Raw genomic sequence first — 22058 nt, forward strand, 5'->3', positions numbered from 1 at the left:
TGGTGTTTGGACCCAGTGGTCCCTGTGAGTCCTCCTCTGTTGTTTTAGGATCCCTGGAAGTCTATTTTAAATCTGTTGTTACTGACCTTGGTTTTAAGTTGGACAGTGATTTTAAATTGGACAACCAAATCAGAGCAGTGGTGAAGTCCAGTTTTTATCATTTAAGGCGACTGGCAAGACTAAAATCTTTTCTTTCGAGGCAGCACCTTGAAACAGTGATCCATGCTTTTATTTCTTCCCGCCTGGACTACTGTAACTCACTTTATGTGGGGGTCAGTCAGTTATTGCTCTCACGTCTGCAGCTGGTTCAAAATGCGGCTGCACGACTCCTAACAGGAACTCGAAAAAGAGAGCATATAACCCCCGTGCTGGCCTCTCTGCACTGGCTGCCTGTGTCTTTTAGAGTTAATTTTAAAATTCTTATGTTTGTTTTTAAATGTCTACACAGTCTTGCCCCGCCTTACCTCTCTGAGCTTCTTCATCCCCACATACCCTGTCGGTCTCTCAGGTCAGCTGACCAGCTGCTCCTGGAGGTACCGAGATCCAGGAGGAAGCTCAGAGGGGACAGGGCCTTCTCTATTGTGGCTCCAAAATTATGGAATAATTTGCCCATGCATGTTAGAGAGGCCCCTTCACTGTCCACTTTTAAATCACGTCTTAAAACCCACTTTTATTCCTTGGCTTTTAACCTCAGTGAGACTTAGTTTCTTTTTTAATGCAGTAGTTATTTAATTAATGATTTCACTCTTCTTTTATTTGTTTTTTATCTATATCTCATGTAATTTTATTTTACAGTTCCAATGTACAGCACTTTGTGTCAGCTGTGGTTGTTTTAAAGTGCTTTATAAATAAAGTTGATGATGATGATGATGATGATGATATGATTTTGAATTTTCTTCAGTCACACTTGCAGTAGCATTTTCAGATAGGATTTAGCTGGCAGTTACACACCGTAGTACACACACTGATTGACTCAGTCCTGCTTAGGACTTGACTGAGATGCCGCATGCTCTGACAGGACAGAGCTGAAGAGAGAAATCACAGCTATAGACCATCACAATGAAGGTAAAGTGAATGTTATTTTGAATGTGAATGTTATTTTCAGCTGTGTTTACTGTAGATTCTCCTCACATTGTTGGAGGCTGCTGTGGTTAAAAGCTGTTATCTTAATGATAACTGCTGCATAAATGAAGATGCATAGGCTCATGCTGTTATTTTGAAATACTGTATATTTCTGGTCTTGAAAGTATCTTCTTGTAACTTTCCCTTCAGTACTACTCTACACGTTAAACCTTAGCACATAGGAGTTCTGTTCAGCTCTGTTAGGGATTGTTTTCCGTAAATCCTTATGAGGACACAGGTAAGGCTTAACTGCTTAGCCTAGCTTTGGCCACACAGCCTGCTGCTTCTAAATAGTGCTTTAACTTACATGAAGTAGCAGAGTGCATTTAATATTAACAGACTGTTAAAGAACAAATTTATCTCCTCACCGCTGCATATTATTGGTTATTGATGAACAGTGTTGGTCAAGTTACTTGAAAAAAGTAATCAGTAACTAATTACTGATTACTTCCCCAAAAAAGTAATCCTGTTACTTTACTGATTACTTATTTTCAAAAGTACTTACTTAGTTACTTAGTTACTTTTTAAAAGCAGGATTTACAACCTGAAGAGGTGATAAAGATCTTTCAGTCCAATTCTACTTTTTCTGCATAATCCATCATACAAAATGTAATCAAATGGAAAAGTCTCTTTTTTTAACTTGTTTTATCAGTTCTAATCTTTTAACTTTATGCATCAAGCAAAAATTTAATTATATGCAACATTCTCTGACTTGAAGACATTAGTTTAACATTTAAACCTATTTTCTACACATTCCAGCACATAAAATAAAATATTTTTTGTGTTTACACTCAGTCTTTCAAATAGATGCAAGTAAAACACAGCAGAAAATAAATAAAGTCAAAGACTAGCGGTCCTTTTGCTCTATTTTCACCTGTAAAGCAGGAGTAGGGTAGGCGGAGGTTTACCCTGGTGCAGGTGTGCTACAGCGGTCAGTGGAAGAATCCGCGAGTTTCTCTGTGAATTTCCCATTACGTCGTTGCGCACTCGGTGCTTGTTTAGGGGTTTTTTTCGCTGTAAAAATAAGTTTTCTTCCCACACACAACGGACACTAATCGTTTTGTCACTTTTTATGGAATCAAACTCAAAGTAAGGTCAGTACTTCCACGCTTTAAACGCTGCATGCTCATACTCTCTCCCGTACTCCATATATCATCCATTGTTGATCTTCACACAGCTGTTGTCACAAACGTTGCACTCGCTTACATCACTGTCATGAGACATTCTCGCAAAAAATCACGGTTTTAGTAACGCAGTAACGCAGCGTTCCTACGGGAAAGTAACGGTAATCTAATTAAGGTTCAAGGTTCAAGGTTCTTTATTATTTGTCACATGCATAGTTATACAAGTATAACACACAGTGAAATGTAGCCTGACACGCTCCTCGACATGTGCTGGTGATGCTGTTGGAGAAGCACCTGCCCACCCATTACCGTTTTTGCAATAGTAATCCCTTACTCCCCACTCCCATGAGAGTGCCATGCAAAGTCATCAGCTAAGGCTAGCAAGCTTGGCTAACAAGCTGCATCCATCAGCAGTATAGGTGCAGCACAAAGACATGAAAACTGGAGCACCAACTTGCTGTAGCCACATTATTTAGCTTAGAATTCCAGTAAAAATACTATTAAAGGCACCAACACTACATACATGCTCAAATTCAATACCAGTATAGTTGCCAGGCTGGATACCTGTTATTTTAATGAGTGACATTTTAACATGGTAGTCTAATGGGACTGATACTCTTTGGAAGTCATTAGAAGAACTGCACTTTCGGACTCTTCGGCATTGGCTTCATTGATGGTGGATGAAGCATGTGTTAGCCTGGAAAAAGAAGGGTTGTTAATTTATTTCCATTCTTTGATCCCATGGCAAAGTCCAGTAGGAGGTTTATACAGATTTCCCCCTTCTTGTATTTTTTTTCCCTTTTTTATATATATAATAGTGAAACTAATGAATAAACTCTTCTGAGACATAGCAGTTCAGAGTAGTAGTGATCCAGTTTATCTGTAAAAAGACTGTATATTTCTTAAGTTCTACCCAAGCCTGAGGCAAACATGCGCAACACCACAAGAGGAGTCTGATGGTGAAGTAAAGAGAAACACACCTGCTGTGCACGCAACTTTCATCTTCAGACACTAGATGGCAGCACTGTAATACACACCAGGACACGTGTCACCCTGTCGTCCACATCAGTCAGCCAGTCATCAAGAGGATTATTAGTCAAGAGGATCCATTATCAAAAGAGATACGTTTGGATTAGTGCACATAATCCTTAAATTGTAATCCAGATTATCTCCTGGTAGTTTAATCAATTTTGCAGCGAGGTGTTGTTTGTTGCAAAGTACTTTTTGAGAAGAGTACTATTTATGAGCGTGCAAAGTGCTGGGAACAGTTAGTTGTACTGATATAAAAAAGTTTATATGAGTACATTTTGTGGTTTGTACCAAAAAACCGGCAAATGACTTTATGTGTAGTCATCATCTTATGATGAGGGTTTTGAAACCAGACCTCGTCCAGTCCAATACAACAAAATGAAACTTTAATGCAGTGACAAATCATGTTTGGCCTTTGCAGAATGAACACAATATTAGAAAAATCAATAATGTAGAACATTATAAATGCCATATAAGCAGGTGTGATCATTATACCAAAAAAGGTGTTTGATGTTTTCTGTTTTTTTGTGAGAGACTTATATTATTTCATTTTAAAACGTTAGTGTTTGCTTCAGCTTTGCAAATCAAAGTTTCTCTTGTTTTTTTCTGTTTCAGGATTTTCAAGCGCTCACTGTGTGGCAGAAAGTCCAGTTATTTTACCATGGGATTTTGGAAAAAGGAGGCATGTAAATTAATTTACCCATTTTTTTTCTCAGAGATTAGCAGTTTATTTTTTTCTAAAGGTCTTTCTGCTTTTCTCTCACCTTCTTGTCATTTAGACAACTGGCTTCTGGTCTATTCTCCTGTGCCAATTAGCTGTGTCTTCCTGTGTTACTTGATCATTATATGGGTGGGGTCAAAGCTAATGGCAAGGAGGCAGCCAGTCAACCTCAGACCTGTCTTGATAGTTTACAACTTTGCCATGGTCTGCCTGTCTGCCTACATGTTCTATGAGGTAAATACCATACTGCTTGAAGGAACTATCGGAAAAGACAACGGGGAGCGGGAATTCAGAGCAGCTAAAAGGAAGTCAGTATAGGATAATACAACTTCCAATGACACTAAAACCACCTGCTTAATGTTGTTTAGATGTTACTCATGGGACCAAAAGAGCTCTGATGTTTTGGGGGATGGACACAGAACCACTGGGGGTGTCCTTCAATCCCTGCTGTATCTCTTCTGGGTCCAGTTATACATAAATGCCAACAGAACCTTCCACTCTTCTGAGATAATCACTGTAACTCACTTCACTTCCCAGTGGTTTCAGTTTGTAGCAGTTTGTAGCTGGTGGATTCTAGTACTTGCATGTCAACTCTCTTAAAACCGTTATTGGCATATAAAACACACAGAGCAAATAGATCATAAAAAAAAATAAACCGTCCAAATGGCTGTCAAAGTTTGTGAATCTGTAAAATCCTAATGTGAGCTATAAAATAGTTTAATATAGGTAATTTTGGACAGAAACACCGCCTAAAGCAATCCACATCTGTCGGAGTGTAAACAGACATGTTACCATCGGCTCTGTTTGGGAGTCTGTGCTGCGCATCAGTGGCTACATTTTCACCGTGTACAGCATGATTTAAAGATCAAATAGTCCCGCATGGTTCATGTGTCCTATTCCTTCACGGAATATTTGGTAAAGGATTTTTACCTATTTAATGAAACGTCATTTTGCTAAATGAAAGAAAAAACAAGCAGTGATGAGAGCATCTTTTCTCTTTACAGTTTACAACCTCTTCCTGGTTGGCAGGATACAGTCTGCTGTGCCAGCCAGTGGACTACAGTGACAGCCCATTGGCCATGAGGGTAAATGTTTTTCACTAAATTAATTTTGACATGTACACTACTGTGAAAAAACTGTCGAGCCATTTCTTTGGATTTTGTTTCTGAGCAGCTAGACTGTTTTGCAGAGCAATAGCTCTCCAGGCTTTCTGAAGTTTATCTTTGAACATTGGCTGCTTTTTCACTTATTTTCAGTCCAGTCCTTGTACCTGACCATTTTCAAAAGAAAGTTTTTTTGTTTTTTTAACCCACTTAACGCCAACTGATGAGACAGTGTTTTGTCTACACATAATAGACAATTTAGCAAAGAGCCAATTTTAAATTGGATCCTTTGTTACTGACATCATGTCATAATAGAAGAGGTGGCAGGCCTAAAAAGCTGTCTACATCAGATAAACAGCATTTGACAGTCCTGTCTTTGAGAAGTAGGAAACATTATAAGAAAGTATCCTAAGAGAGTTGAGGCTGTGTTTAAGAATAAAGGTGTTCATAAAGTTGGACTTTGCAGCTCATTGGAATTGTACAGAATTGTTTCCATTTATGTTTGCATATTTCAGTAAATCTCTGCATTTCCAATTTTCATAGAGAACTGTAAAGAATGCTCATGGCTCAATATTTTTTACAGAACTGTGTGTGTATATATATATATTTAAAATTGTTTGAACTGCAGTGCACGAAGGTTAATAATGTACTTTTTATAATTTTGGACAGATGGCCAGAGTGTGCTGGTGGTTCTACTTCTCCAAAGTTATAGAGCTCTGTGACACTGTGAGTTTCAAGCAAGCTTATACGAGCATGTGTTTTCATGGCTGCAAGATGCTTCTGCCTAACTGTCTTTGTGTGATTCTGTGATTCAGATATTTTTTATCCTAAGGAAGAAGAACAGTCAACTGACCTTCCTCCATGTCTACCACCACGCCACAATGATCTTCAACTGGTGGGCTGGGGTTAAATATGTGGCTGGTGGACAGTGTGAGTACAACCCACTAGTCCAGTTTTACAAAATGTTGTGAATAAGAGTCTTTGAGCAGCAAACAGAAATATTCAAGAAGATAATATATGGTTCTCATTCAGAGTGTCTGTCTACAGCTTTCCTGATAGGTCTGATTAACTCCCTCGTCCATATAGTGATGTACATGTATTACGGCCTGGCAGCTGTGGGACCAAGCATGACCAAATACTTGTGGTGGAAACGTTACCTCACCACCCTACAGCTGGTCTGTATGCATCTCATTCACATTCATTTTACAGTGATCATCCTCTAACTTAAAAATGATCTCCTCTTAATTTTTAGCTCCCTTTTATGTTTTTGGATAGTTCATTATGGTTCATTAAGCCGTCAGTCTGTATTTCTATCTGTAGCATAAAGGCAGTCACCTTCCTGATTCTGCTATGTGTACTTTAGAAGCTTGTACAATAACAACAACTACTAAGCCATCAAAGGTGATAATCCTGAAAAAGCCAGAACTGGCTTTATGGGGAAAAAATATAAAAAGTGGTGGATGTTTGTCAGTTAGAAATATTTTCTTTGTTCTCTCACACTTAAATAAGACCAAAAAGTCCTTATTCTGATAGGCTTAGTCATCACCAACGACGACTTAGAGCTCAGAGGCTTAATAATTTGGTTTTGATGAGCTTAACGTGTAGGCTTCCTGATTGGTTTGTCATTGTTCTGACTGACTGCTGGCAAAACGAGACAGATTAGCAGCACTGATGCTCCTCAGCTAACTACTGGACCATCTGTTTTCTACTTATAGTCTAATGAAAAGACAATGCATCCTGTATTTTTTTCTTTCCCTTATGGCTTCAGCTTATATAGGTCAGTATGGTGCCTGACTGCCATTCTGTGACATGAATTGCACTGACCTTCAAAACGACCCCCAAGCCATCATTAACACTTGTCTTTACAATTTAGTTAACTGAAGCTGAGGTAGTTCACTCGTGACTAGCTTTATGAATCCAATGGACACCTTCACATGGTGACTTATTTTCTTTTTTTAATGAGTACTTTTGCCCGTGTTACTCTCTGCTGACAACCCTACTCTGTTTTTATAAAAGAGAAAGAAAAAAACAGTCATATTGCATAGTATCTAAATGATATGTATATGGTTACACAAGAAATATCAACATATGTTACTGAGAAACGACCAAAAAATCACCACATACTGCAAGATAACTAATCTTTACTATTTTTGTTTCCATGTGAGCATCACTGGGTGTAAGATTAATAATGACATTATCAATATTACATATAATTTCATTCCTTTTTACGAGTAACTAAAGAATAACTTTGGAGTCATTTCCATAGACTGTATGTAAAAGATGGGCTTAAGTAAGCATTCTTTTTAATGGCCAGCAGAGGGCAAACTTCTCTGGTTTCTGTAAAGGTCAGTGGGAAAATAACTCTTGCTTGTCTTTTCTGGGACAGTTTATGGTCTTAACCACTGATTTCCAGTCACACTGAAGACAACTCAATTTTAACTCAGGTTTTTTTTATATAAAATATAATATTATATATAAAATTGTAACTTATGGTCCAGTGAGAGAGTAAGCTTGCCCATGTGTCTGGCATGTCACTACCCTATAAGCAAGTAGTGCCCCTCTGTTTCACTCCTTTCTTGTCGTTTGAAAACAGAAAGGTAAAAGAGCCCCTTCAAGACAACCATTCACTAATTCATTATTCATTATTCACTAATAACTTGGTAACATCAACATGGCTTTGTCCATTTTCTATATACAAGACTGTGGATATTTCTCCAACCACTCTACACCAAATATACAGAGGAACTTGCTGAAAGTGTTCAAGCCTTATAGCTCATATAGCAAGTATGAAAATTGCCTAACTGTTATCCCCTACTGCTTTCATCTCTTACGTGACCATCCTCTTGTAATTTTCTTGTACTCAGTGCCCTGGAAGTCTACCATCATGCTATTGTTTCTCTTTACAGCTCCAGTTTTTCATAGTGACTATCCATACCAGCTACAATCTGTTTGCTGACTGTGACTTCCCTGACTATATGAACATCACTGTTTTGGCATATTCTCTCAGCCTCATCATTCTCTTCAGTAACTTCTACTACAGAAGCTACCTCGTCAAAAAGAACAAGAAAACTTAACTCAAACTCAAAACTGTTATGAGAGAGGGAAAAAAAGTAAATAAAAAGAAACAAAAATCCATCTCTGTTTGTTTGCTATCCTGATCATTTAATTTTAGCGACTGTTTGGATGGTAATTCTTATTATGTATGAAAAACGGGATATAAACTTACAATATAATGTAACACCAGACAGGTGAAGCATATTTACCCCCATAAAGAGATGTTTGCTTCACAACAGTGCTGGTTACATTCATGTGCAGTGAATAGTCCTATTTTTTCATCTAGCAAGATCCCAAACACACTTAATACACGTTAACTGTGTTTCCTCCCCCAGCTGCTATTAGAAAAATACTTTTAATCTCCATTCGAGGTTTTACACCCACTGGATGGCAGTCCATACAGTTGTTGTCCATACAGAATGGCACTCCATGCTCTCTATATATTTATTCTACTTGTGTTTGCCTCCAAAGTTCCCAGCACATAATCCTCTCTTACCGATGGGGAGACACCACACCCACCACCTACTTATCCACCCCATCTGTCATGATGTAAAAATATAACTGGGCAGACAAGCGAGACAGTTCCATTCTCCAACCTTTGCAGACAGTAATGAAAGGACCATTAAAGGAAGAAATAGATTAGCCAAATATGCAATACCTTATAATAAATTCTCAGACTAGCATATCAGTTTTGACTCTCCTATGTTTAAACTCAATAGAGATGACAATGAACATGAAAAAGTTGCTAAATCAACATTACAAAGGCAACATCTTAGCTTGTTATTAGTGATATAGAATCTCACATTTTTTGTGTTTTTCAAAGGAATATAACAGAAAAGAAGCAGAAGGGAAACAATTGCTTGCTACAAAGGAGAGTTTTAAAATGCAAAGCTGATCCCCGATCAATATTAAAAATTAGAAATTATTATAGCCACAAAATTGCATTAGGCAGCAATTGATCACAGGCTTTTTAAAAATGATCTAGCCGCAGCTCTAAACACTTTAATGAAAGAACAAATGATGCTTTTAGTTGCACCATCGTTTCTCCACATGCCTCTGTTATCAGCTTTACATTTTCACAATTAAACGCCTATTTATGTCCAAGTATGGTGCAGTTTCAGTACATATATTACCATCTGATGATGGTATCATTCCTACAAAAACTACCAAAAACTAAGGTGGTGATGCAGACTGTTGATCATACTCTTAACTGTACACCAGCAGCATGAATTCAAACTTTTCACTTGGCCCACTGAAACGTTGCTGCAGCATTATGGTAAGTGCTGCAGATAACCCCTTGATCCTTCAAAGAACAACAGGCTTTTCCATCTGATTAAACATGCACGCACACATTTCTAGAAGGATGGGGAGAGGTGGCTCCTTGGCAAGGTCCTGCACCTGTTACATTAATTGTGAATGCATGATTAGATTGCCAAAAGTATTAGTGTAAAGTGCATTAATGTGGAGCATTTTGCTGAAGTTCTTATGGTGTATTTCTACGGTTCCTCTGAGAGGCCAAACGGACTGCAACTTAAGAAAACACCAGCAATAAGAAAAACGCTGCCAAAGCACACAAAACACAACGGAAATAGGAAAAATGACAACGGAAATAGGAAAAAACAGATTCCCAAGAGCACAAGGGAAGTGTTTCTGGGGAGACAATAACCCAACGGATCAGTTGCAGGAACCAAAATATGCTAAGAATTGCGCTGGGAGACACTTAAAAGAAGTGGAGGATCTATCGGTTTTGTGAGGAAAGAAAAGATGGGAGGTAAGTGTGTTAGCCTAACTATTAGCCTAAAAATCCGTCATCAGTATTATATGAATCATGATAAAACACACCTAGGTCGTGTCCAAATTCATGGGCTGCATCCTCCTGAGGACCCAGCCTTCGCGGTCTACGTGGGTTCCTCAGAAGGTCGGGTAGACCGGAAGTAAACGGCTGTGAAATTGGACAGTCTAGCCTTCAGATTTGCGTCAGCGCTGTCTCGGTGGGGTTTAATAAACTCGGCTGTCTGCTCCTTGCTATCTAAAATATAACAGGACACTGGCGTAAATTCTCGACCCTCTCACACTTCTGTTTAATCAGTTTTCTGTTTGACGTTTATTCAGCTGTGTGAAAATCCCGGAGGAACCCACCCAATGGATTAATTAAGTTCTATTTAATCTAATAATCTAATTATTTTAATCTCAGCCAAACTGATTTACTCACGAACAAATAAAACACTGAAAAAGCCAAACAATAACATTTTTAGGTTTGCAGCATTTTGCTTATTACTGGTGTTTTCTTAAGTTGCAGTCCGTTTGGCCTCTCAGGGCCACTGTATATTTCACTGGAACTGTCAAAAACCTGTGCTTATGTTCAAAGCAGAGCCCAATAAGTCAAGTTCAAATGTCAATAAGTTTACATGAAATTAAAACACTACATAATCGTTTCAGAAATCCTAAATAATCACAGTGGCGATCATTGTGTGCTTCAAAGGTAGGAGCTTTTAAAATGCAGAAGTCTTATGGGGCATTGTTTGTGTGATGCACGTGCAATGCATTTGTTCCTACACTGATTGACCGAAGCTGAAAAGAAGACTACAGACAGAAAGCACACATTCAAATTGGGTGGTATTAAAGACACTGGAAAAAAACAAAAACAAAACATAATTCTCACAATGGCACCAGTACCACCAGTGGTGAAAGTAAGTATGCTGCAAAGGGTAAATAACATTGCTGTTCATCCCTACAAGATGCAAACTGAAGCAGGTCGAGAGGATGTTTCACTTGTAAGTTAAGTCTGGCAAGAACCAGTCTCTTGACCTTCATGACCTTTGACATCAAGGTAACTGGTGGGGTGGTTTTCTTTGGTACCGGCACTAAACATGATGTCTTCCATAGCACCAGCACCTGTGCTGCCCAGCTGTCTGGCATCCTGCAGCATCTCTTCACCCTGAGTCTGCTGCAGGATGCCAGACAGCTGGGCAACTTCAGCACCCGGGGACTGATGTGACCAGGACCTCCAGACTTTGCCCTGATGTAGTTGCTCCATCTTCTTTGCTAGCTTAAGCGGTGACAAGACAAGTGGCGACTTCCATCACTCGTCTTGCAGTGGTATGCTTTTAATTTAGCCAAGAACATGAAAGTTAAAATAAGTCAGTGGAAAGTTTAGAACTAAGAGCTAATGGCAAATGGCTGTTAATAAATCACCTGCATTTAAACAATAAATTATGGAAAATTGGTTTTGCTATTGTTTGATCGGGAAGAAAATGTGTTTCAAGACATCTGAAGATATAACAGACTAACCTCACCTACTTAAGAGTGTATCACCAAAACTATTCTAATGACAAATGTTTTAAGTTTGTATAACCTTTCAACAGTTGTATGATTTCTAATATCTGACAAGCACAGTACTGAACTGAGTGTGGTTCTCCATTGGCAGTTGGCAGACTATAGTGGACTGCAGAGAGCATCTGTTGCCAGATAGAAACAGCGTCCAAAGTATATGGTACAACCGTTCTGTGGGCTACGTTTGCTTGTGTTGTCATTGGTCCTTGAAGAAAATATAATCTGATCAAACATTATTCAGCTTTAAATATTGTTCAGCTTTAAAGTTACTGTGCAACTGTGTAATAAAAATGTGCTCACGACTTTGGCCTTGAGAGCGATAAGAAGCGATCGCCTCATCCTGCAGGTGCAAGATATCTGCAAGCGAAGAGACTAGAACACCCAAGGCCGATTTCCTTTTATGGAGTTGTTTTTCTGTTAATGCAGCACTTTCCTCACAACCCCCTCCTGTAAGTTTTAGAGAATATATACCCATCCTCACAGCAAATATTAGGAATCTCTTGATGTGAGCTGTGTTGAGAGGTTGTCTCTGTCTCAATAAAAGTTCACTGATTCCCCATCTGCAGCAGGTGTCCGGTTGTCTTCATTCTCCGCCAGCCTGGTTAAGTCAATTCCTCCTTAACATCTAAAAGAACCTATTTAATGAAGGAAGACGGGTTCACTTTGTGTTTAATATTATTCTATTGCTGTTGTTGTTTTTTTTATATCCTTCAATTGGCGTCACGGAACAGGATCCGCTCCAGGTCAACTGGAACGGATGGGAGGACATCGGCAGTGGTCTGAGTGAACGGAGTTTGGACAAAAGCTGTGTGCACACAAAAACAAGGTAAGCAGACCTTTTATTTCTGCTATATTGAACACTATAAAAATACTTAGTGTCCAAACTCCTAGTAATTCATAACCAAAATTGTCTGGCTTACTTAAGGCTTGTTGAGAATCAGACAAGTGAATAAGAGATAAGTGAATAAGAAATAAGTGAATAAGTGAATAAAGATAAGAGTGAACTGAGGTCTGACCACGGTTGCAGCCGACGGGTTGCTCTCCGGTGTCGGATATATACCTCAGTGCAGGTCTGGGACCTTGAAAGGGTTTATTAGTAACGCCTTTCTAAACAAATTAAAAGGTTAAAGGCCTTGAGAATATTTTTTAGTAATATTCTCTAAACTACAGAAGGGTTAGGAAGGCCCAGAGGACTTTATTAGAAAAGATCCTCTAAAACTTAAAAAGGAGAAGTACTGGTTGGAGTCCAAAGGAGGGGTCCCTTTGATCAATAGGAGAAAACGGATCTCTTCTTAAAACCCCGATGATTTTAGTGTTTTAAATGTTTTGATGTTCTGTTTGATATTGGACACACATAAATACACGCTGAATGCTTGCTGTGGAACACTGGGCAGGACAGTTTGGTTCTCCGTTGTTCACAGATTACACAATTAAAGGAACTAGGTTCCTCTTTTGGTTAAAATAATACACCACACATAGAATTTTTTTTACACATTTATTACATACATAAGGAGGGTAATGAGTGACTGCAGGTAATGTATGAAGTGTGAATGAGACGTGTGAACAAGGTGACAACCAACTAGCACCCCTATCAGGAAGCTCTAGGCAAGGTTACCCGCCAGACTCCGGTTTGGTAGAAGCTTGGTAACACCTGAAGGGATATTTCAGTGCTGACTCACCTTTAAAGCAGCGCCCCAGCTGTTAGTGCCTAACAGAGGCAGAAACCCAGCTGGCCCAAATTCTCCTTTAAAATCAATAAAAGAACACTCCTCCATTGACAGTAAAATGGATGGAGAATTAGATCGACAAACTAATGATGATGGTTGGGGTCCCGGTGTTATTCTTAGCACATTGGGAGAACAATTAACATGTGTTGAGACAGTCATCAACTCCACACACCAGCCTAAAGAAGCAAAAAAGCAGAAAGAGTCATTGAGGAAAACAGCTGAAAGGTTAATGAAAGAAAAGGGAAAGGACGAGGGGAGTAGTGGTAACTGGGGAATAATTTGGCAGAATAAGGCTATGCAGGCAAAAGAGAAAGAGGAAGAAGCCAACTCAGCAGCAGCAGGTGCAGGTGTGATGAGCGGGGTGAGACACAGAAAGGAAGCAGATAAGCACGCAGGCTGCAACCCTCCTCCTGTTTGGCGGACTCTGCTGACATCTACTGGGCATTATTGGAAGTTGAAACACCTGCTGAACCAGGAGTTTGGACTGCTTTTCAGCAATGGCGGCCGTGGCTCTCACTCCTACATCCTTATGTCCCTCCCCCTGACCCACCTCATGTTACACTGTTTTATGACAGGCATGACACCACCTGGTACCAGCACATGTTCCAAGAGCAGTGTGAGGGGCGGGCTTGGTCTCTGAACATGTCGTGCATTTTTGCGGCACCGGAGGGAGTGGCAGCAGCGGTTACTTTAACAACAGATCAATTACAGTGGTACATGATGTCTGATGAGGCAGCTCCCCATGTGTCACTGGCCTTACATCCTGGACACCAGGCTAAGGAGCTGGGTGGAATGGTTAAACGTTCCCTTGCGGCCACTGACTGGACACCTACAAAACTCCCACAGGTTTTGTTTTCTCCATCTACCAAGACATACCAAATTTTAAATGATTGCTTTAATTCCTCAACACTGCAACATGGAGTGGTCAGCGGGTCACATGGCAGAGAACACACAGACCACTGTGATGCTGCGCCTTTACTCGACTCTCTTCCAGATTGTTTGTGGTCCCTTGGACCCACAGATGTAGGTTTAGTTGATGTGGAGCCAGTCTCTTTTCAACTGTCATCTGCTACCCCTTTGTGGCAGCCTCAGTACCCACACAAACCGGAGGCTGAGGCTGGGATTGCAGAAACAATTTCTGGTTTGGTCACTGCCGGTGTCTTGGAGCCCTCCTGCTCTAAGTGGAACACGCCCATCCTACCCGTTGAGAAAAAAGGCACGGGGAAGTTCAGAATGGCACATGATTTGAGAAGGATTAATGCCTTACTTGGCACTCCTACTTTGCCTGTGCCTAATCCTTATGTTGCCTTGACCAACCTCCCACCATCTCATGCCTGGTTCACCTGCATTGACTTGGCTAATGCCTTTTTCTGCCTCCCACTTCGTGAGTCACTGCGTGACATTTTCTCATTTACATTTAGAGGCCGACAATGGCGTTACACTCGCTTACCACAGGGATTTGCCCTCTCCCCAGGACTGTTTAATCAGTGTTTGAAAGAACTTTTACAAACCAGCCCACTACCATCTGACTGTATGTTAATACAATATGTGGATGACCTTTTGCTGTCTGCCCCCACGGCTGACATCTGTTTGGAGGCCACCAGAGTGGTACTTCAACACCTGGCCAACACAGGTTTTAAAGTGAGCAAAAACAAACTACAGATTGCAAGAAAACAGGTTTCTTTTCTAGGCCGCATGGTCTCACAGTCCGGTATTTCCTTGTCCCCAGAACACAGGAACTCCATTTTGCACCATCCAAAACCTCTAACTGTAAAAGACATGTTGTCATTTTTGGGCCTGACTGGTTACAGCAGGACCTATGTCCCAGACTATGTTGGCCTTACTTCCCCTTTGCGCGCTTTGGTAAATGAACAAGGCATGAGAAACCTCTCTGCTCCCCTCTCATGGACTACAGAAACAGAACAGGCGTTTATAAAGTTAAAACAACAGCTTTCTGTCGCCTCTGACCTTGCTGTGCCAGATTATGCTTTGCCTTTTCATCTTGATGTTTCTGGAACTGGAACCCATATCAATGGTATCCTGTTCCAGAAAAAAGGGGGAGAGAGAAAAGTGTTGACATATGTAAGCGTAATGCTTGACAACACTGAAAAACGCCACCCACCGTGCACACAACACGTTTCTGGACTTGCAAAAATCATTCAGAAAACAGCACACATAGTGATGAACCACCCACTAAAAATTTTGACATCACACAGTGTGGTGGCCTACGTCTCCTCACAGGCCTTCACACTCACTTCACTCAGGCAGAGACGCCTCAGTACCATTTTGGAAGCACCACACATCACCTACTCACATGAAGGCATAAACATGGCTGATCACATGGGATCAGGGGAACCACATATGTGTGAAGAGGTTGTGCAGGTACAGGAGAAAATCAGGCCAGATTTGCAGGCAGAACCTCTAATGGATGCAGAAAAAGATTGGTTCACAGATGGATGTTGTTTCAGAACTGAAAGTGGAATGTTGAAGGCTGCATGGGCAATAGTGGAACAGACAGACATGAGATGGAAAACAGTGAAAGCAGAGCAGTTGACAGGACAACAGTCTGCACAGAGAGCTGAACTGAGAGCGGTGATTGAAGCCTTAAGGATGGGAAAGGGACAGAAAGTGAATATATACAGTGATTCAGCTTATGCTGTGGGAGCAGTGCATGTGGAGCTCAAGCAGTGGCTAAGAGCTGGTTTTTTGACAGCCAGCGGAAAGCCTATTAAACATGAGATAGAAATGAGGGAATTAGCGGAAGCACTGTTGTTACCTGTTAAGGTGGCAGTGGTAAAATGCAAAGGTCACAGTGCCGGATTGGATTTAGTGGCATTAGGTAACAAACAGGCCGACTTAGTAGCGAAGCAGACAGCTGGTTACTTACCCTCCCTGATTATGGTAATGGACCCAGAAGCCACACCCCCTCCAGAAAGACCACCCATACAACTAGGCCTAGCCACAATCAGAGAGTTACAGGACAAAGCCAGCCCCCAGGAAAAATCATTATGGGTAACAAGAGGGGCCACAAACACAGATGTCTGGCGTGGCCCAGATGGAAGGCCCATTCTACCGCCAGGGGTCAGACAGACAGCAATGGAAGAGGCACATGGAGTGGGGCATGTGGGACCTGCACAAATGATGAGGAACTTAGCCGCCTGGTGGCACCCTTATCTAAAAGACATGACAAAATACATGGTTAAAACCTGTAAGGAGTGCAACCAATTTGGAATCAAGCCCGCCTTCAAGCCAATAGCAGGGTACTTCCCCATCCCACTTTGCCCAGGGAAAGAAATAATCATTGATTACACAGACATGGTGGACAGAGTAGGTAGTTACAGGTACCTGCTGGTGGCTGTGGATGCATTTTCAGGTTGGCCAGAAGCCTGGCCGACAGCAAGTGAAAACAGTAGAACTGTGGTGAAGTGTCTGATTAATCATTATATACCACAGCATGGGTTTCCCGAGGTCATAAGGTCGGACAATGGTTCACATTTCAGGAACCACGATCTGCAGAGGGTTGAAGCCGCATTAGGTTTGAAACATAAGTTTGGCTCAGTTTACCACCCCCAGTCCCAGGGGAAAGTGGAAAGGATGAATCAAACTCTAAAAACTAAATTGGCTAAAATCTGTGCACAGACCAAATTAGATTGGGTTAAGGCATTGCCTCTTGCATTAATGTCCATAAGATGCTCAGTAAATCAAACCTCTGGTTACACTCCATTTGAGTTGGAGCATGGCAGGCCTTTTCCTGGCCCCTCCTCTCGCCTGTTAATGTCGGATGAAGCTGATTCAGACCTCGATCCGAGGACATATTATAACATGCTCCGCAGTTTTGTTGCCCAGTATTCCTCACAGGTCGCTGAAAGAAACCAGCAAGAGCTGAAAGAGGCGGCTACACCTGGAACGGACTACGTCCTCCTGAAAGTCACAAAGAGAAAGTGGGCTGAGCCTCGCTGGACAGGCCCTTACCGCATAACAGAGCGGACCTCCCACGCTGTCAGGCTCGAAGGGAAAGGTGACACCTGGTTTCATTACACACAGTGCGCTGCTGCCACCGAACCAGGAAGAACCTTGAGAGAGGTGCAGAAGGACCTGTCAGAAGGAGCTGCAACAGCATCACCAACCACTTGAGGGAGCCAAAACTCCACCTACAAGCCGGCTGGTTACAAAAGGGGGTGTTCTTCATACTGAACTAAACATTTTTTTATTTTTAACATCTTTTATGACTTTGCTTTTATATTGGCTTGAGTTTTTAAGATTTACATTTTACATTGCAATAGTTTTAACCGCTGAAAGCTCATTTAAAGTTGTGTCACTGATACTTTTTGTTGCTCTTTAACTCCTAGAACACGCCCTTGGCGAGGTGGGGGGAACTGGACCACCTTTCTCTGCCCCATCATCCTCTATTAGAAGACATCCAAGCTAAGTAAACATGTCTTGGCCCTTTCCCCCTGAAATGACAGGCAGGCAAAGATGTTGCGTCTTTGTTTGCTTCCTGGCCCTGGGTCTCATTCCCATTGGCATAATCCTGATCTGTGAAGGGCCCCCGACACTTCTGACACCTTCAAGTTCAAAAGCTTCGCCCCCTTCTGACAGTCCCAATCTGACAAATGTAGCCCCTAGGGTCTTGCCCACCACTTCCTCTCCAGTTTTGCCCACGCCCGCTCCATTTAGAAAGAAACGACACACGGTTACCTCCTGCACCCCAAGTACGACTAGAATGATTACTCTCTGTGTCCCCAACAATAAAAGTTGGGTAGTCGAAATAGATTTCGCTAGCTTCCCAGTCACTCCCGTCACCAAAGACCAAGGGGGGGATCTTTTTAACCTTGCAGTACATCTCTCCTCCTCAGTGTGGTATATAACCCTGGGAGGTTGGCATCAGTGGAAGTGGTCCAGTTTAGTGTCAGAAACGGACCTCGATTGGTCCAAGCACTCTAGGGGTCAGGCTTTGCACTGGAGAAACCAAAATATGCTCAGAATAGCAAAAAAACCGGATCTTTCAGGCTTAATTTTTACCCTAAAGGATCTGGCCTTGACCTCCTGTCAACAATTTATACTTGCCCCTTGGACTGATCGCACCGCCCTGTATTGGCAAATGGAAATATGCCCTAGCGTTGGTGCAGCTCCAAGCTCTGTAGTTAAAGATGATAACCCCACCTTTAATGGCCCTCCGGTGACATATACAAACGGGGGGAGAAACGGCCGAATACGCATTGTAGACACAAATAAAATGTCTAAAGATGACCTCTTCCAAATTCTAACCGGTATTTCTGGAGCAACAAACAACTGGTTACTACTAGCTGAACAAGCTGCTGACAAGACGGCTTCCGACTGCATAGTGTGTATGGGAGCCCGCCCCACTTTACGAGTTGTACCGGCGCCAGTCAATAGTGCATGCCTCCTGCATCTTATGAACAATACAAAACGAGGTCATTGCTCATATCTGGAAAACCACTTTCCTAAAACTCAACGCTCGGTCTCTAATAAACCACCTTTCTTTTCTTCAGATGTAGCTGTGAACAATTTCACTTGTATTAACCTGACTGGCAATGCAGTAAAACTAGGTAGCTTGAACTCTTCTTGGTGCACTGAGATGACGGTTATGAAACCAAACTTCCGACCTACGGCTAGGGCTGATTTGTGGTGGTGGTGTGGCAATAACAAGTTATATGATGGTTTCCCTCGGGATGCGTCAGGTCTTTGCGCTCTCATAACTCTTATTTTACCTGTTTTAGTCACTCCAGTAGATCTCTCTATAGAAGTACACGAAGTTGGCCTCCCATCCTCCTCTGAACGCCGCTCTAAACGTTCTCTAATCCCAGGTTCAGCTCATAATCCAACCTATATTGATGCTGTAGGTATACCCCGTGGGGTCCCCGATGAATATAAACTGCGAGACCAGGTTAAAGCAGGATGGGCCTCGATACTTTGGATGGTTGAAATAAATGCGAATGTAGACAGAATTAACTACATTCACTTTAATGTGCAACTGTTGGCTAATTACACTCGAGATGGTTTTGAAGCTGTGCATGCACAGTTATCTGCCACTTCCCTAATGGCTTTCCAAAACAGGGTCGCAACGGATTTTCTCCTCGCAGAAAGAGGCGGAGTTTGCAGCCTTTTTGGTCAGGAGTGCTGTACCTATATCCCCAATAACACAGCTCCTGATGGTTCCCTCACTAAAGCTATTACTGGTCTCACAGCTCTTACTGTTAAAATGAAGGAACACTCGGGCGTTGATACTGCCATGTGGGACTCTTGGCTTAACATGTTTGGCAAATATAAGGCCCTTGTAGCTTCCATCCTAGTTTCCATCTCAGTTTTTGTTGCTGTCCTAGTCACCTGCGGTTGCTGTTGTATTCCATGCATTCGATCCCTCTTCCAGAGACTGATTGTTACAGCTCTCACTCCTGAGGATAAGGATCTAGCCCGGCAGATGCCTTTATTGGCTACTCAACTTCCCACCTCCTCGCCAACGGATGATGAAAACTCTGATCGTGAGGGTGACGAACATTATCGTCTTTCTCTTGTTTAAATGCTTCTAGAATGGTTGTTTCTCTGTGGTGTTTTGTATTCGGCTTGTTATTAATTGTTTCCCTCACCCACTTCCTCTTGAAGGATATATCTGGTTGAACTGTGTCTGGTCGGGTTGTGAGGGTTAAGCGATGTTCTCAGGGTCTCCGGACTTAAGCCTGAGCGAATGTGTATTCCCACCACTGGATATAAATTGTTTTTTTCCACACCCCTTCCTCACGTTTTACCATGTTCACTTTTGAATGTCCTTAGCAGTTACCGTTCTGAGTTTATTTTACGGTTGATTTATTCTTTCACATTTTCACGTTTATATCTCTCATTATTATAGTATACTCTGTACTCTCCACATTTTTATCATTACTTATGTTTTTTGGTTGCTGAGTTACAGGAACTGTTAATTTTGTGTCACTACCCTGGTTGCACTAACTCGTTGTACCCTTGTGTGCAGGACAGCTGTTACTGCTTTCGTCGGGAACCGAGACTGCTTGCAGCCGACCCCTGGGCAGGGTGGTGCCTGGACTCTTTTCTCCTCATCTGCAATGACAGATAAAGACAAATGATAAGACCCGAGGAGTTTTTCGAGCCAGGCTTCGACACGTCTCTGTGTTCCTTTGAATGTTACTTATTTTTGTGTGTTGACCCATTTAAGATGGGTCAAAAGGGGGATTTGAAGAAAATATAATCTGATCAAACATTATTCAGCTTTAAATATTGTTCAGCTTTAAAGTTACTGTGCAACTGTGTAATAAAAATGTGCTCACGACTTTGGCCTTGAGAGCGATAAGAAGCGATCGCCTCATCCTGCAGGTGCAAGATATCTGCAAGCGAAGAGACTAGAACACCCAAGGCCGATTTCCTTTTATGGAGTTGTTTTTCTGTTAATGCAGCACTTTCCTCACAACCCCCTCCTGTAAGTTTTAGAGAATATATACCCATCCTCACAGCAAATATTAGGAATCTCTTGATGTGAGCTGTGTTGAGAGGTTGTCTCTGTCTCAATAAAAGTTCACTGATTCCCCATCTGCAGCAGGTGTCCGGTTGTCTTCATTCTCCGCCAGCCTGGTTAAGTCAATTCCTCCTTAACATCTAAAAGAACCTATTTAATGAAGGAAGACGGGTTCACTTTGTGTTTAATATTATTCTATTGCTGTTGTTGTTTTTTTTATATCCTTCATCCTTCAGACAACCACAGAAAGAACACACAAAGAACTGAAGTGAAGCCAAGTGTGAAAAACAATGAAAAGTATCCACTGCAGCAACAGTCTGTGCTTTTCATGCTCTTCTGCTGTCACTGCCTTTCTGTTCCGGCCCACTTGTCAAGCAATCAGCATTCAGCCTATGCAGAGGGTCATCCATGTTGAGCTACATGCTGATGTATTTATTGGACGACTGCATAGAAGCACGTTTGTGTAGGCTGAAAAGCCCTCTCTGTAGGCCCTCTGAAGGCAAATACCTATGTAAAGTGACACAACCACGGTATCATAAAACACGCAGATTTTGTTTTCTGAACAATCAAACCAATGCTTTAAGAAAAACTAATGAATCTACTGAAAATATAGACTGTGAAACAGAAACTTGATGCTGGAGGTCTGCAATAAGGTTTCATGTGGAAAAAGGTCTCCACAGGAATTTAAAAAAACTGGAAAAGGATAGGCAAAAGCTGCAGTACCACTAATCAGAGTCACAGCAGTTTTAAAATCACAACACTGGCAGTTCTCTACATGCACAATCTTGCAGATGGACGAGTGCTGCAGACTTGGCACAGGGGTTATCATTGGAAATCAGAGTTTGTCTGAGAGCTCAGATTGTCTGAAGGACATTGCAATATATCAATGATTTGGACAATGTCCAAGAAAAAAAAACCTGTGGTTGCTCCACAAAACCTGAAGGTTAAACTTTGCAAAATAACATGAAGAGAAGCCTGGTGAATATCAGGAGCACATTCTTGGGTCTTATGACCCAAATGAGAAATCAGGGAAAGAGAAATCCCCATTTCTTCCAGTGGTTAATGTTTTTGTTTCATATATGACTTATGTCTCATACAATCACTTACTCATGGAAGTGGGCCCAGGTCAGAGGGAGCTCAGCATGTTCAGCATGAACCTGAACAAGTCCATAGTGAAAGGGAATAGTCAAGAGCACAGTACCAATGAAAATGGGAAACTGGTGTGTAATGAGGCTTGAGAGCAGAAACTTCTGGGCAAATGACATTCATAACTGTTGCCTGTGGATATACCGAATACTGGGTGATGAGACGACTCCCAGTAGCAGATGCCTGGAAGAAGGGGAATAGTGAGACATTACA

General features: G+C 41.6%; 1 protein-coding gene across 3 annotated transcripts; it reads left to right on the top strand.

Annotated features, from left to right (window-relative positions):
* The first annotated feature begins 946 nt into the window (after positions 1–946).
* On the top strand, positions 947–20779 carry elovl8a (ELOVL fatty acid elongase 8a). Of its 3 annotated transcripts, XM_086272124.1 has the most exons (8): positions 947–1065; positions 3891–3957; positions 4055–4230; positions 5001–5081; positions 5769–5825; positions 5915–6029; positions 6147–6274; positions 8006–9639. In XM_086272124.1, the coding sequence occupies exons 1-8, from the start codon at positions 1060–1062 to the stop codon at positions 8171–8173; spliced, it is 798 nt and encodes a 265-aa protein (XP_086128250.1). In that variant the 5' UTR covers positions 947–1059; the 3' UTR covers positions 8174–9639. The 3 variants fall into 3 exon arrangements, with proteins under 3 accessions (XP_086128250.1, XP_086128249.1, XP_086128248.1); XM_086272123.1 differs by lacking the exon at positions 8006–9639 and adding an exon at positions 12218–20779 and having other exon boundaries at positions 3891–4230; XM_086272122.1 differs by having other exon boundaries at positions 3891–4230.
* The last annotated feature ends 1279 nt before the right edge of the window (positions 20780–22058 follow it).

The sequence above is a fragment of the Aulonocara sp. 'chitande type north' Nkhata Bay genome, linkage group LG18, assembly GCF_057382095.1.
Source record: "Aulonocara sp. 'chitande type north' Nkhata Bay isolate Kocher_YH1m ecotype deep benthic linkage group LG18, A_spYH_male_GT1.1, whole genome shotgun sequence".
Classification (NCBI taxonomy): Eukaryota; Metazoa; Chordata; class Actinopteri; order Cichliformes; family Cichlidae; genus Aulonocara; species Aulonocara sp. 'chitande type north' Nkhata Bay.